Here is a 17509-nt window from a genome sequence, read left to right as displayed (position 1 = left end):
TGGTTGCTATGGGATTTTACATGACCAATTTATCCTAGCAACGCCTTGTATACGCTTGGAAAAGGGGTTAATCTACCTTGGGGGCACCCTCACAGCACTGCGGGGTGGGTGGGGAACCCTTTTACTGGTTGCTATGGGATTTTACATGGCCATTCTATCCTAGCAACGCCTTGGATACGCTTAAAAAATGGGTTTATCTACCATGGGGGCACCCTCGCAGCACTGCGGGGAAGCCGGGGAACCCTTTTACTGAGGAAGGAAACAGCACAAAAATTCAAAAGCTGACTTAGGCCATAGTATACCCCCGGGGGATAAACTTTATACCAGGGGGTATAAAATAGTTTTTATAGTATTTCTCTAGGCCATAATGTTATCACTTCACTGTTTTTCTCACCCTATTGCTTATTTGTTGAAAAGTGTGCAGATCTGAACTGACAGTAGATGGCGCTGTCCTGTCAGTGCATAGTTAATGATAACTTGTTTTGTATGTTCTCTATGACACCTCTCTGCTCTCTATGACACCAAATCTTTTCCAATTTTGACAACCATGGAAGATCAATTGTATGACCAGCTTTTGAGATTCTACACTGCAACAGAACAAAGGTACCCTCAGTATACCTACGATCTACCTCCTGAGAAACGTGCAAATGCCAAGTCCCAGTTTAGACAAACAGCAAAGCCATATCGAGCCCAAGGAGGAATTGTTTATCATAGGGAAAAGGAGGTTCTTACTAAAAGTCGACTGCCAAATATCCTGAAGGCCTGTCATGACAACCCAATATCTGGGGGCCATTTTGGCAGAGATAAAACTTTAGCCAAAATCTCTGACCGGTTTTACTGGAAGGGAATGAAAAATGACGTTCACCAGTATGTGAAAGCCTGTCAAAAATGTTTTGTTATAAATCCCAAAATCACAAAGGAAGCTCCACCACTCAACAGTATATCAGTGCCTGGAAAAGTATGGAGCTTAGTTGGGATTGATATGATTGGCCCTCTTCAGGAAACATCAAATGGCAACAAATATATAGTTGCTGCCACTGATCATTTCTCCAAATGGACTGAAGCAACAGCTGTCCCAGATAAGAGTGCCAAGTCAGTGGCAAATTTTTTGTACTCCGTTATCTGTCGCCTTGGCTGTATGGAGACTCTGATTAGCGACCAGGGACGAGAGTTTGTAAACTCGATCATTGACAACCTGATGGAACATTTTCAAACAGATCACCGTATTTCATCTGCATACCACCCACAAACAAATGGCCAGCGGGAACGTGATAATCGGACACTTAAAGAAGCTCTTAGTAAGCTTGTCAATGACCAAGGAAACAACTGGGATCAATTCATCCCTGGTGTTCTGTTTGCCTATCACACATCTGTGCATGCTTCAACCAAGGTTACTCCATTTGAGGTCATGTATGGACGGAAGGCCAAGCTTCCCATGGACCTTAATCCCTCAAAAGATGATACGGTGGATCCCATGCCCATTTCAGATCATGCCACCCCTGATGTGCTAAATACACTGTCAAGCATTCTTAAAAAGCTGCACTCAGACGTCAGTACCAACATCCACTCTGCTCAAGAACACCAGAAGTGTGCCTTTGATCGCCGACACAAAAGCAACAAAGAAATCACTGCTGGTACCATAGTTTATATCAAGAATCAGCGCCGTATTCAACGCATAGGTTCAAAGATGGAACCACGCTGGATTGGACCTTATTTAGTTGTGGAATCCTTGACCAAGGGACGAGTAAAACTTAAGAACAACAAAACTGGCAAGATATTAAGCAACACATACCACACCAGCAACCTAAAGATTTACCAGGATAAAGAGGCTTCTCCACCATCCGATGATGATTATTCCAGTGACTCTGCCACACAGAAAAATAAGCAAACTAAGGCTTTCAACCTACTACCAAGTTCAAGAAGGAAGTATCTTAGCACCACTCTTGGCCTTACGTTTAGTAAGGTTGTATACTGTGGATGCAGACGAGACCTTGAACAACCACGGCGTACATATAAAACCAAAGGTGATGGAAACTGCTTCTTCTGGGCCATCAGCTACATCTTGACAGGAACAGAGGACAACCATTCCCTTCTCAGAGATAAAGTCATCCACCATATGAAAACTGACTTGACAAAAAAACTACAGGACTACTTGAACCAAAATGTGAATGAATATGTGAACATCTCTGGAATCTCTCGTGATGGAGTCTGGGCAACTGATGCAGAGATCATGACCACGGCGAATCTGTTGAGTTGCGACATAATAATCTACACAAACGTCGGTGACTCCATGGATTGGTTGACATATCCTGCAAGCTTCAATCTGCAGTCAACAACTGAACATGCACTGTATCTTGAAAATAAGCACGATCATTTCAATGTTGTTATCAGTGTTTAGCTTTAAACGTTAATTTGGTAGCAAGGACATGCTAGACTAAATGTCATAATACACAGAATGACTGTTGGGCGATTTGTTGCCCCAGATAATTGCATTGCATGATAAGTGACTTATAGCTAATGAGAAATTATTGCCCCCCCTCCCACCGCTAGGTGGTGCTGGCTCTGCTTCTACAAGCTCCAACGGCACTAGCCAGGTGCCGCTCTCCTCTATGGCGCCTGGCTGTGACGTCGGCGCATGGAGAGGCAGCGCCACCTAGCGGCAGGAGGGGGACCCCGTCTACCAGGAGACGGGCAGCGGCGGTTAGCGAGGGGGGGTAATCGGGCAGCCCCCCTAAGGTAACTATAAAATGGGGGGGTATTTGTAATGCATATGCATTACAAATACCCCCCTTTACAACTACTTTTGCCATGGGCAAAAGTTTTGTATAGTGGGAGGTACTCTTTAAGAATTGTCAGTTTGGTTTCTCAATAAAATGTTGAAGCATTAAGTAATTCTTGTGTATATCACTCAATGCAAATGATTTCATTGGGGTATAATATGAGCTGAGAGGTATAAATTGGGCTAGGCAACTTTAACCCCAGATTAGTTACATAATCTGGCCTGGAGGGGTATAGTTTGGCCTAGGCTATTTTACACCCCGGGGTATAGTTTGGCCTAGGCCAGTTTATGCCCGGGTATACTCTGGCATAGACCAAATTATACCCGGGGTTAATCTGGGACAGGGTTACTTTGGCCTGTTACACCGAGGAACCCTTTTACTGGTTGCTATGGGATTTTACATGACCACTTTATCCTAGCAATGCCTTGTATATGCTTGGAAAAGGGGTTTATCTACCTTGGGGGCACCCTGCTTGCTATAGGGTTTTACATGGTGTAAGTACCTTAGATTGATCATTTGAAATCGCTTAGCAACCAGGAAAAGAGTTCCCCAGCCTCCATGCAATGCTGCGACAGTGCCCCCAAGGTAGATAAGCCCCTTTTCCAAGCGTATCCAAGGCGTTGCTAGGATAAAGTGGCCATGTAAAATCCCATAGCAACCAGTAAAAGGGTTCCCCGGCTTCCCCGCAGTGCTGTGAGGGTGCCCCCAAGGTAGATAAACCCCTTTTCCAACCGTATCCAGGGCGTTGCTAGGATAAAGTGGCCATGTAAAATCCCATAGCAACCAGTAAAAGGGATCCCCACCCACCCCGCAGTGCTGTGAGGGTGTCCTCCAAGGTAGATTAACCCCTTTTCCAAGCGTATACAAGGCGTTGCTAGGATAAATTGGTCATGTAAAATCCCATAGCAACCAGTAAAAGGGTTCCCCGGCTTCCCCGCAGTGCTGTGAGGGTGCCCCCAAGGTAGATAAACCCCTTTTCCAACCGTATCCAGGGCGTTGCTAGGATAAAGTGGCCATGTAAAATCCCATAGCAACCAGTAAAAGGGATCCCCACCCACCCCGCAGTGCTGTGAGGGTGTCCTCCAAGGTAGATTAACCCCTTTTCCAAGCGTATACAAGGCGTTGCTAGGATAAATTGGTCATGTAAAATCCCATAGCAACCAGTAAAAGGGTTCCCCGGCTTCCCCGCAGTGCTGTGAGGGTGCCCCCAAGGTAGATAAACCCCTTTTCCAACCGTATCCAGGGCGTTGCTAGGATAAAGTGGCCATGTAAAATCCCATAGCAACCAGTAAAAGGGATCCCCACCCACCCCGCAGTGCTGTGAGGGTGTCCTCCAAGGTAGATTAACCCCTTTTCCAAGCGTATACAAGGCGTTGCTAGGATAAATTGGTCATGTAAAATCCCATAGCAACCAGTAAAAGGGTTCCCCGGCTTCCCCGCAGTGCTGTGAGGGTGCCCCCAAGGTAGATAAACCCCTTTTCCAACCGTATCCAGGGCGTTGCTAGGATAAAGTGGCCATGTAAAATCCCATAGCAACCAGTAAAAGGGATCCCCACCCACCCCGCAGTGCTGTGAGGGTGCCCCCAAGGTAGATTAACCCCTTTTCCAAGCGTATACAAGGCGTTGCTAGGATAAATTGGTCATGTAAAATCCCATAGCAACCAGTAAAAGGGTTCCCCGGCTTCCCCGCAGTGCTGTGAGGGTGCCCCCAAGGTAGATAAACCCCTTTTCCAACCGTATCCAGGGCGTTGCTAGGATAAAGTGGCCATGTAAAATCCCATAGCAACCAGTAAAAGGGTTCCCCGGCTTCCCCGCAGTGCTGTGAGGGTGCCCCCAAGGTAGATAAACCCCTTTTCCAACCATATCCAGGGCGTTGCTAGGATAAAGTGGCCATGTAAAATCCCATAGCAACCAGTAAAAGGGTTCCCCGGCTTCCCCGCAGTGCTGTGAGGGTGCCCCCAAGGTAGATAAACCCCTTTTCCAACCGTATCCAGGGCGTTGCTAGGATAAAGTGGCCATGTAAAATCCCATAGCAACCAGTAAAAGGGATCCCCACCCACCCCGCAGTGCTGTGAGGGTGCCCCCAAGGTAGATTAACCCCTTTTCCAAGCGTATACAAGGCGTTGCTAGGATAAATTGGTCATGTAAAATCCCATAGCAACCAGTAAAAGGGTTCCCCGGCTTCCCCGCAGTGCTGTGAGGGTGCCCCCCAAGGTAGATAAACCCCTTTTCCAACCGTATCCAGGGCGTTGCTAGGATAAAGTGGCCATGTAAAATCCCATAGCAACCAGTAAAAGGCTATAGTCTGGCCTGAGGGTATAGTGTGGCCTGTTATAGTTTGGCCTAGGCTGTTTTACATCCTTAGGTATAGTTTGGCCTAGGCCAAAATATACCCAGGGTTAAATGTAGCCTAGGCCACTTTAACCCTGGGGGGTATAATGTGGCCTGGAGGGGTATAGTTTGGCCTAGGCTATTTTACACCCCGGGGTATAGTTTGGCCTAGGCCATTTTATGCCTGGGTATAGTTTGGCCTAGGCCAGTTTATACCCCGGGGTATACTCTGGCCTAGGCCAAATTATACCCGGGGTTAATCTGGGACGGGGTTACTTTGGCCTGTTACACCGGGACCGCTGCTAAAGCTCAGAGACTGAATCCCTGCTGGTGCTGGCCCCCATGACTGAAGGCTGAACACTGCAGGGAGAAATAAAGCTAATTTCCTCCTGGCAGCGGGACTCTCAGTGTCGGTCAGTTTCAGAACGCAGCAGATTAACCCCATATCAGCTGTTTAATAGCGTGTTCTCACGTTACAGGTTCAATTTTAATAACTTTTATGAGTATAGTAGATACCTTTTCATTGTTTATCCAGTCCAGAGGACCTACTCTATAAGTTTTATTGGAGACGAGAGGAGGGTTAGGGAGCTTGCAATGTAGCAAATGAATCCAAATGAGTCTGAGTTCAATGCGTAGCAGGTGAGTGCCGGACCTGCTGGTAAGCACAGCCACAATGAAGAAAAAAGGGGAAGGTTTTTCTCCGGCACACCAACCCGTGAGATAAAATAAAAAACCTTTATTCGGCATGTCAAGCCATGATTAATATAAAAAAAGAACCTGACGCGTTTCTGGCGCGGTGGTAGATAGTTTTATTGTTTTAGGTTCCTTGTCACCTAGATTTATTCACTTTACTTCATCTGAATCATGATTCCTACACGGATATCAGATGTTTCACCATGGATTGTCTACTGGAGCGATGACTTATAAGTATTAATATCTGGACGGTAAATTGTCTGCTTGTGTCATGTGAGAGAATCGGGACGATTATGCTAATGACCCTCGGCTCAAACTCTGTCATCTGAGTGTGATCGGACTCTGTCACATGAGGGAATTGAATCACAGGTGCGGAGAAGATGGAGAACTTCATTTCCCCATCCTCTCCATTCACTTGCCCCCATAGACTTGTATGGGTGCACGTGATCCGATTTGCGGAGCCACTCGCAGCATGCTATGATTGATTCCTCATGGGGAAAAAAAAATCGCAGATCTGCACTGCAGCACAGAATAACACTGGGTCAAGTGCTAACATATGTACACAGTGGAGAAAATACAATTATGAACAAAAAAAAATGAAGTATTTCCCTCCAGAAAGTTATTGTAATTACACATGTCTTGTTATACATGTTTATTTCCTTTGTGTATATTGGAACACCACAAAAAAAAATGAAGGAAAGGTAAGATGGACATAATTTCACACAAGACCCCAAAAATGGTCCAGACAAAATTGTTGACACCTTCAACTTGATCTTTGGTTGCATATCCTTGGGAATAAATAACTGCAATCAATCGCTTCCTATAACCATCAACAAGTTTCTTACACCTCTCAACTAGAATTTTGGATCACTTTCCTTTGCAAACTGCTCCTCCAGGTCTCTCATATGTGAAGGCGCCTTCTCCCAACAGAAATTTCAAAGGGATTTAGATCCAGTCTCATTGCTGCCACTTCAGAACTCTCCAGCTCTTTGTTTCCATCCATTTCTGGTTGATTTTTGAAATATGTTTGGGGTCACTGTCCCGCTAGAAGACCCATGACCTAGGACGCATTTTGACAAGCTGTAGTCCAGCTTTTTTATGTCTCTGTGTCAGCAGTGGGGTCCTCCTCGGTCTCCTCCCATAGCATGCACAATGAGCCTGCAGGACAGGTTGAATTTCTTTGGACCTTGATTGGGGCTGCTTATCCACCATCCGGACTATCCTGCACTGCAACCTTTCATCAGTATTGCTCTGCCGTCCACGTCCAGAAAGATTAGCTACAGTGCCATGGGTTGTAAACTATGTTGCGCACTGAGGACAAAGGAACATCAAGATCTCTAGAGATGGACTCCTAACCTTGAGATTGTTGATACTGCTCAACAATTCTGATTCTCAAGTCCTCAGACAGTTCTCTTCTCCTCTTTCTGTTCTCCATCCTTAGTGTGAGACACACAGACACACAATGCAAAGATTGAGTCAACTTATCCCCTTTTATCTGGTGTGATTTTCCTATTGCCCACACCTGTTACTTGCCACAGGTGAGTATTATCAAGCATCGCCTGCTTGAAACAAAGTTTTTTACCCACAATTTGGGAAAAGTGCCAACAATTTTATCCAGCCGATTTTGTGTGAAATTACACCCAATTTGCCTTTTTTCTTTGCTTTTTAATTTGTGTTGTTCCAGTACACACAAAGGAAACAAACATGTATATAACAAAATATGTGAAATTGCAATAATTTTCTGGAAAAAAATACTTCATTTTCTGGAACAATTTTAAAGGTGCCAACATTTTCGGCCACGACTCTAAGTATTAAACACGTCATCAATTTTCTAAGTAAATATATTTCTAATGGTGCTATTGAAATAGAATTCTCATTAAGTGTCGGTAACAACCCATCCAATCCACACAGGCAAAGAAATGAAATAATAGATTTCTATAAATTAAGTTATAGAGGGGGTCGATATTGCTTTTGCTGTGGGGGTATGGGGGGATTAACGTGAAGAGAGGACTGTGGGTCATTTCCAATATGAGGGTCTCCTGCTTGGTGAAGAGTGAATTCATTTTGTTGCAATACCTTCTTGGTTGAGATAGTGACATTCAGGAGAAATCACACTTGCATCTTCATATTTGGGGTCATGCAGAATGTAATCGAAGTCCATCCTCTTAACGGCGTCCACAATTGGCCACATATCCTGCGTCTGATGAAAAGGCTGCTCAGGCTTGGGTGTCAGGTCTGTAACACAAACCAGAGAATATAAAAACGCTTCAGAGCTGAAATCCTAACGAATATTGACTATATTGTCTGCATTCTCTAGTGCAGGCAGAAAAGTAAAGGAGTAATAAAAGCAGACTATACAAATGTATAGAAATCTAGCACTAACATATGACCGGTCTGATCATATATTTGTAGGCACTCGTATCTGTACTGTGTCTTCATGATTCGGAGACAGTGCAGATATGAGAAGAAACTACCCATGGCACAGATGTCTCACCTGAGGTGAATAAGAGGCATCTTAACAAGGATTCTCTGTTTCTTTCAATCACACATCAATCATTTAATCATGGTATAACAGGAGCCCTCCCATGATCTATGTATGATGGGATGAGCAAGGAAGCTGCTATGGCCAAAGATAGATAGATAGATAGATAGATAGATAGATAGATAGATAGATAGATAGATAGATAGATAGATAGATAGATAGATAGATAGATAGAAGAATATAAAAACAATGAATGAATGAATGCATTATTTCCCATTTGTGTGGGCGTCCACCAGCCATGACAAGGAACTTTTTTTTTCATTTGAACCTACACTATTAAACATGAACTAACCTCTCCTGACTCAATGACTAGACTTTTTAAGGAAAGTTAGGATCCAGCACTGATTAAATCAGTCTTAGACTGAGAGGAGGAGTACTCACTCAGCCAAATATAGAGTCAATAACTCCATATCTTGGTTGATGGGCACACAAGAATTGGCTAATTTGTGCGCTAAGTACTCAAATTTTACAAGTATGGTCTATATGGCAGTAATATTTGTATATATCTTGGTGCACACAGAGGCCGCTGTATTCTTTGGTTTGCATATCGTATAGTCACAGCCGCTTGCACCTGTTCACACTTGGTTCATGCTGTTAGGAGGCGCGGGCCAGACTGGTTGTTTTGCACAGACAGATGTCACAACTTAGTTCCAGAACTTACTGGTATTAATCTCCTCCTCGTCGTACACATCCACCTCTGTCAGCCTAACGAGCATTCTGGACAAGACACTTAAGAACTGCAGATAAGCGCCCGTCTTCCCCACCTAGAGGAGAGGACAGCAGTGCATTAATATCGTGCCTCATTGTAGTCATCGTGGCCTGTGATACTGTCCAATCTGTGCAATTAACTCGGGATAAAAGGCGTGACACTAATATTATCAGCTTGCAGGCCTCCATTAGGGATTCATTCACCACATGTTCTGCACTAATTAAACACATTTTAAAGTTCATTAAAGACCCAGCTGGAAACATACAATTTGTTGCGCATACAGCGGCCCACTGTCACAGGGGAATTTTCCAATTTCCTATCTGCCTTAGAAGCAAAAACAAATATAGCCCTTTATTTTATGTTGTTTGCTGTAAAAGTTTTTATTTCATAAGTGATGGAAAGTTATTGTATATTTTTTAGATCTTTAATCTCCTAAAAATTATGAATAATAAAACTAAACAAGTAATCACAAAGCTGCAGAGAAAAAAATACTAAGGGCCACATATACAGTGAGGAAAAAAAAGTATTTAGTCATTAACCAATTGTGTAAGTTCCCCACTTAAATAGATGAGAGAGGCCTGTAATTGACATTATAGGTAGACCGCAACTATGAGAGTCAAAATGAGAAAACAAATCCAGAAAATCACCTTGTCTGATTTGGCAAGATTTATTTTGCAAAATATGGTGGAAAATAAGTATTTGGTCATTAACAAAAGTTCATCTCAATATTTTGTTATATATCCTTTGTTGGCAATGACAGAGGTCAAACGTTTTCTGTAAGTCTTCACAAGGTTGGCACACACTGTTGGTGGTATGTTGGCCCATTCCCCCATGCAGATCTCCTCTAGAGCAGTGATGTTTTGGGCCTGTCGCTGGGCAACATGGACGTTCAACTCCCTCCAAAGATTTTCTATGGGGTTGAGAGCTGGATAATGGCTAGGCCACACCAGGATCTTCATATGCTTCTTACGAAGCCACTCCTTTGTTGCCCTGGCAGTGTGCTTGGGATCATTATCATGCTGAAAGATCCATCCACATTTCATCTTCAATGCCCTTGCTGATGGAAGGAGGTTTGCACTCAAAATCTCACAATACATGGCCCCATTCATTCTTTCATGCACACGGATCAGTCGTCCTGGTCCCTTGGCAGAGAAACAGCTCCAAAGCATGATGTTGCCACCCCCATGCTTCACAGTAGGTATGGTGTTCTTTGGATGTAACTCAGCATTCTGTCTCCTTCAAACACGACGAGTTTTGTTTCTACCAAACAGTTCTACTTTGGTTTCATCAGACCATATGACATTCTCCAAGTACTCTTCTGGATAATCCAAATGCTCTCTAGCAAGCTTCAGACAGGCCCAGACATGTACTGGCTTAAGCAGGGGGACACGTCTGGCACAGCAGGATCTGAGTCCCTGGTGGCGTAGTGTGTTACTGATGGTATCCTTTGTTACGGTGGTCGCAGCTCTATGCAGGTCATTCACTAGGTCCCACCGTCTGGTTCTGGGATTTTTGCTCACCGTTACTGTGATCATTTTGACCCCACATGGTGAGATCTTGTGTGGAGCCCCAGATCGAGGGAGATTATCAGTGGACTTGTAAGTCTTCCATTCTCTTATTATTTCTCCCACAGTTGATTTAATCACACCAAGCTGCTTGCCTATTGCAGATTCAGTCTTCCCAGCCTGGTGCAGGGCTACAATTTTATTTCTGGTGTCCTTCCACAGCTCTTTGGTCTTCACCATAGTGGAGTTTGGAGTGTGAGTGTTTGAGGTTGTGGACAGGTTTCTTTTATACTGATAACAAGTACAAACGGGCCATTACTACAGGTAATGAGTGGAAAACAGAGGAACCTCTTAAAGAAGAAGTTACAGGTCTGTGAGAGCCAGAAATCTTGCATGTTTTTAGGTGACCAAATACTTATTTTCCACCATAATTTGCAAAATAAATCTTGCCAAATCAGACAAGGTGATTTTCTGGATTTGTTTTCTCATTTTGACTCTCATAGTTGTGGTCTACCTCTGATGTCAATTACAGGCCTCTCTCATCTTTTTAAGTGGGAGAACTTGCACAATTGGTGGCTGACTAAATAATTTTTTTCCCACTGTAGCTGTAGTAATATCAGCAAAGACCAACAGACATACTAGTGTAAAGAAATGCAATATGCAAATATACAAAAATGTACACATTACATGCACATATACACATTACATACACATACACAAACATATACACATCACGTCCACATATACACAGAGATACATACACTTACATATACACATTATATACACATATACAAATATATGCAGATACATATACAGTGGGGAAAATAAGTATTTGATACACTTCTGATTTTACAAGTTTTCCCACCTACACAGAATGATGCGAGCTGTAATTTTTATTAATGGTACACTTCAACTGTGAGAGACAGAATCTTAAAAAATCCAGACATTGTATGATTTTTACATAATTAAATTGCATTTCATTACATGAAATAAGTATTTGCTCACCTAACAACCAGCAAAAATTCTGGCTCTCAAGAATCTGTTAGATTTTCTTAAGAAGCTTCCTACTCTGCACTCAGGCAAGCAGCTTGGTGAAAAGGTGCAATTATTAGAAAATGGAAGAAACACAAGATGACTGTCATTCTTCCTTGGTCTGGGGTTCCACGCAAGATCTCATCTCCTGGGGTAAGGATGATTCTGAGAAAGCTCAGGAATGAACCCAGAACTACACGGGAGGACCTGGTCAATGACCTGAAGTGAGCTGGGACCACAGTCTCATACAATACCATTAATAGCACACTACACCGTCATGTATTAAATCCTGCAGGGCACGCAAGATCCCTCTGCTCATACCAGCACATGTCCAGGCCCGTATGAAGTTAGCCAATGTCCATCTGACCACGAATCCTGAAAGATCTGGAGGAGATGTGTATGGAGGAGGGGGCCAAAATCCCTGCTGCAGTGTGTGCAAACTTCGTAAAGAACTACAGGAAACGTCTGACCTCTGTAATTGCAAACAAAGGTTTCTGTACCAAATATTAAGTTCTGTTTTTTATTGTATCGAATAATTATTTCATGCAATAAAATACAAATTAATTATGTAAAAATCATAAAATGTGATTTTCTGGTTATTTTTAGATTCTGGCTCTCGCAGGTGAAATGTACCTACGATAAAAATTCCAGACCTCTCCATTCTTTGAAGGTGGGAAAACTTGCAAAATCAGCAGTATATCACAGTTATTTTCCAAATTGTATATACATTTTTATATATATATATATATATATATATATATATATATATATATATATATATATATATATACACACACACATACACATTATATCCACATACGTGCCCGGATGCATACACATTACATACACGGACACGGATACATACATTACAAATACATACCATATACACAGATACATAGGTCCACATAAACATCACATACAAACACAGAGGTACATACACTCACTGGCCACTTTATTAGGTACACCTGTCCAACTTCTTGTTAACACTTAATTTCTAATCAGCCAATCACATGGCGGCAACTCAGTGCATTTAGGCATGTAGACATGGTCAAGACAATCTCCTGCAGTTCAAACCGAGCATCAGTATGGGGAAGAAAGGTGATTTGAGTGCCTTTGAACGTGGCATGGTTGTTGGTGCCAGAAGGGCTGGTCTGAGTATTTCAGAAACTGCTGATCTACTGGGATTTTCACGCACAACCATCTCTAGGGTTTACAGAGAATGGTCCGAAAAAGAAAAAAAATCCAGTGAGCGGCAGTTCTGTGGGCGGAAATGCCTTGTTGATGCCAGAGGTCAGAGGAGAATGGGCAGACTGGTTCGAGCTGATAGAAAGGCAACAGTGACTCAAATCGCCACCCGTTACAACCAAGGTAGGCCTAAGAGCATCTCTGAACGCACAGTGCGTCGAACTTTGAGGCAGGTGGGCTACAGCAGCAGAAGACCACACCGGGTACCACTCCTTTCAGCTAAGAACAGGAAACTGAGGCTACAATTTGTACAAGCTCATCGAAATTGGACAGTAGAAGATTGGAAAAACGTTGCTTGGTCTGATGAGTCTCGATTTCTGCTGCGACATTCGGATGGTAGGGTCAGAATTTGGCGTAAACAACATGAAAGCATGGATCCATCCTGCCTTGTATGGAGCATCTTTGGGATGTGCAGCCGACAAATCTGCGGCAACTGTGTGATGCCATCATGTCAATATGGACCAAAATCTCTGAGGAATGCTTCCAGCACCTTGTTGAATCTATGCCACGAAGAATTGAGGCAGTTCTGAAGGCAAAAGGGGGTCCAACCCGTTACTAGCATGGTGTACCTAATAAAGTGGCCAGTGAGTGTATACTGTACATGCATATCTTAATATATACTTACCTTGTAATGTCTTCACATCCTGTTCCGTCCAGATGTGTCCGGATCCCAGAATCCCAAGTGGCAGAAATTCACCCACCTCCATATTGGGACACCAAAGTGATGGGTGTCTCAATATGGAAACTGCTGGTGGTACCAACCTATTGCACGGTACCACCAGCGGAACACCGTTGCACCACACACACACACACACACTGTATATACCGTACTCACCACACACACACACTCTATACGCTGTACGCACCACACACACACACACAAAAACACACTGTATATGCCTTACCCACCACACACACACACACACTGTATATGCTGTACGCACCACACACACACACACACACACACACACACACACACAGTGTATACGCTGTACGCATCACAGACATACACACTGTATACGCCGTAAGCAGCCTCTTGCGCAGTACCACCAGCGGAACACCGTCGCGAACACGTCGCCGCCGGGATCAGCCGAATGATTCACTGACTGCTGCCATTTTTGTACAGGAGGAGCGCATGCGCAGTTTTAATGTGACTGCTGCTATCTGTCTGCACAAAGATGGTGGCGATCTCATTTACTGCGCCTGCGCGAATTACGATGCGATACGTGTCTACAGGCAGAGGAAGCCAGTCACATAAAAGGGTTTTCCCACGAACAAAAGTTCATTTTAAAAATTGTCTGTGTCTGACCGTGTACGGAGCACACCACAGCTCCTGGGCATGGGAGGAAGCAAAAGACAATACTGACATTACAGTAGGGGATCACAGAGGATTTCTTTTGTCAGGTAAAATATTTCACTGACTGTTTTTAAACAATATTTTACCTCACAAAATGTATCCTCTGCGATCTCTAAACGAGAGAACACGTGAGGGAAGAAAGCACAGCGGTGGAGAGAGAGAGCAGACAAGGGGGAGAGCGCATGGGGTACCCAGGTCAAAGAATTACTGCCCTCCATCTAGTACACATTATTTCCACAGATTACATACAGATACACACACATACTGTACATATACACATTACATCCATATACATGCACAGATACATATACTTTACATACATAGATACATACATTAAGGCTGTGTGCACACGTTGCTGTTTTTCAGGTTTTTTTCGAGATAAAAACGCTATAAAACCGCAAAAAAACAGCATACAATATGCATCCCATCATTTAGAATGAATTCCGCAATTTTTGTGCACATGATGCGTTTTTTCTGCGAAAAAAATGCATTGTGGTAAAAAACGCAGCATGTTCATTAATTTTGCATTTTCCCACAATAAAATGCATTGGGAAATGTCCGGAAAAAAACGCACCAAAAACGCGGCAAAAACGCATCAAAAACGCGGCAAAAACGCATGCAGATTTCTTGCAGAAAATTTCAGGTTTTTCTCAGGAATTTTCTGCAAGAAATCCTGAACGTGTGCACATAGCCTAAATCAACACACACACATTACATACACATACATACACATTTCATACATACACATACAGATATATACACACATTACATACACATAGATACATACACATTACATATATACACACAAATACATAAAAACATTGTATGCACATATACACAGCGATACTGTAAGTATACCTATTACATCCACATATAGAGTGAAGGAAATAATTATTTGATCCCTTGCTGATTTTGTAAGTTTGCTCACTGACAAAGACATAAGGGTAGGTTAATTTTAACATTTAGAGATAGAGTATTAAAAATAAAATCCAGAAAATCACATTGTATAAATTATATAAATTTATTTGCATTTTGCAGTGTGAAATAAGTATTTGATCCCCTACCAACCATTTAAGAGTTCTGGCTCCTACAGACCAGTTAGACGCTCCTAATCAACTTGTTACCTGCATTAAAGACAGCTGTCTTACATAGTCACCTTTATAAAAGACTCCTGTCCACAGACTCCATTAATCAGTCAGACTCTAACCTCTACAACATGGGCAAGACCAAAGAGCTTTATAAGGATGTCAGGGACAAGATCATAGACCTGCACAAAGCTGGAATGGGCTACAAAACCATACGTAAGATGTTGGGTGAGAAGAAGACAACTGTTGGTGCAATAGTAAGAAAATGAAAGAAATACAAAATGACTGTCAATTGACATTGATCTGGGGAAACATGCAATATCTCACCTTGTGGGGTATCCTTGATCATGAGGAAGGTGAGAGATCAGCCTAAAACTACACGGGGGAACTTGTTAGTAATCTCAAGGCAGCTGGGATCACAGTCACCAAGAAAATGATTGGTAATACATTACACCATAAAGGTTTCAAATCATGCCATGCCCGCAAGAAGGCACATGTGCAGGCCTATCTGAAGTTTGCCAATGAACACCTGGATTATTATGTGAGTGATTGGGAGAAGGTGCTGTGGTCAGATGAGACAAAAATTGAGGTCTTTGGTATTAACTCAACTCGTCTATGATCCAAAGAACAACGTCCCCACTGTCAAGCATGGAGGAGGAAACATTATGCTTTGGGGGTGTTTCTCTGCTAAGGGCACAGGACTACTTCACTGCATCAATGGGAGAATGGATGGAGCCATGTACTGTAAAATCCTGAGTGACAACCTCCTTCCATCTGCCAAGACATTAAAAAATGGGTCATGGCTGGGTCTTCCAGCAAGACAATGACCCAAAACATAGAGCCAAGGCAACAAAAAGAAGAACATTAAGGTCATGAAGTGGTCTAGCCAGTCTCCAGACCTTAATCCCTTCGAAAACTTATGGAGGGAGTTGAAGCTCCGAGTTGCCAAGTGACAGCCTCAAAATCCTAATGATTTAGAGATGATCTGCAAAGAGTGGACCAAAATTCCTCCTGATGTGCGCAAACCTCATCATCAAGTACAAAAAACGTCTGACTGCTGTGCTTGCCAACAAGGGTTTTGCCACCCTTACAAGTAGTAAGTCTTGTTTGCCAGAGGGATCAAATCCTTATTTCTCACTGCAAAATGCAAATAAATTTATATAATTTATACAATGTGATTATCTGGATTTTATTTTTGATATTCTATTTCTCAATGTTAAAATTAACCTTAAGATTATAGACAGTTCATGTCTTTGTAAGTGGGCAAACGTACAAAATCAGCAAGGGATCAAATACTTATTTCCTTCACTGTACACACAAATAATAAACACACGCACACAAACATTAAACACATACACAAAAATACAAAACATACAAGATCATACCCACATTTCGGATATACACATATACACATACATAGAGACATATAAACATATATACATTTATACACTTAGTTACATACCTACATATACCGTACATGAACAGTTAAAAAACATTCATACACATATTTACATACAATAACACAGATGGGAACATATACACAGATAATACATAGATGATAGATAGACAGATCATTACATACATAATCTAGCTCGAAGATAAATACACTTCCACAACAATGAAATTTCAACGAAAAGAAGGAAAAGTCAAGGAATTATGGAAATCACAGGATGGATAGACATAATAATAATATGCAAATAATGAAGAAATTGAAGCAAAATTTTCAAAACGTCTGGATTTATTTAGTATGGAGTATGAGCGTCATGTGCAGAAAGCCCCGCACTTACAGCTTTGGCTGCTATCAGTGAGGGTATTAATGGCCGTCTGAGGAATGCTCTATCACACTGAATGCACTTGAGCAAATCAGCATCCACTGATGCAGCTTCTTTGTAATTGCCGTCCAGTGACGTCCCAGATGTGCTCAAAGGGAGACAAGTCTGGAGACGCTGCAGGCCGCGGTAGCACAATTAGTCCACAAAAGCTGCTCACAGTAGCACGAGCAACATGCAGACTGGCATTGTCATGGTGAAAAAAGCTCCCTGGACATTGAGGAGAAATGATCGTACCACTGGTTGCAAAGGCCAAATCAATGTAACGCCGACATGTTAGTGTACCTGGAATGAAGACTACAGGAGTCTAACTACCATACATTATACCACCCCACACGATAATCCCAGGAGTAGGACCAGTGTGATGTACCCTCATGAAGGCCTCTTCATGCTGTTGCCCC

General features: G+C 42.7%; 1 protein-coding gene across 1 annotated transcript in view; it reads right to left on the bottom strand.

Annotated features, from left to right (window-relative positions):
* GREB1 (growth regulating estrogen receptor binding 1) overlaps positions 1-17509 on the bottom strand; it is a 121251-nt gene that overhangs the window by 34215 nt on the left and 69527 nt on the right. The window contains exons 22-23 of the mRNA XM_077291440.1: positions 9008-9110; positions 7881-8039 (exon numbers count right to left, since the gene is read on the bottom strand). Of these exons, the coding sequence (XP_077147555.1) occupies positions 7881-8039; positions 9008-9110 (262 nt within the window). The remainder of the gene's footprint in view (positions 1-7880; positions 8040-9007; positions 9111-17509) is intronic.

The sequence above is a fragment of the Ranitomeya variabilis genome, chromosome 2 (genome assembly GCF_051348905.1).
Source record: "Ranitomeya variabilis isolate aRanVar5 chromosome 2, aRanVar5.hap1, whole genome shotgun sequence".
Taxonomy (NCBI): Eukaryota; Metazoa; Chordata; class Amphibia; order Anura; family Dendrobatidae; genus Ranitomeya; species Ranitomeya variabilis.
Note: the sequence above shows the minus strand (reverse complement) of the source record. Positions and strands in the feature narration are given on the sequence as shown.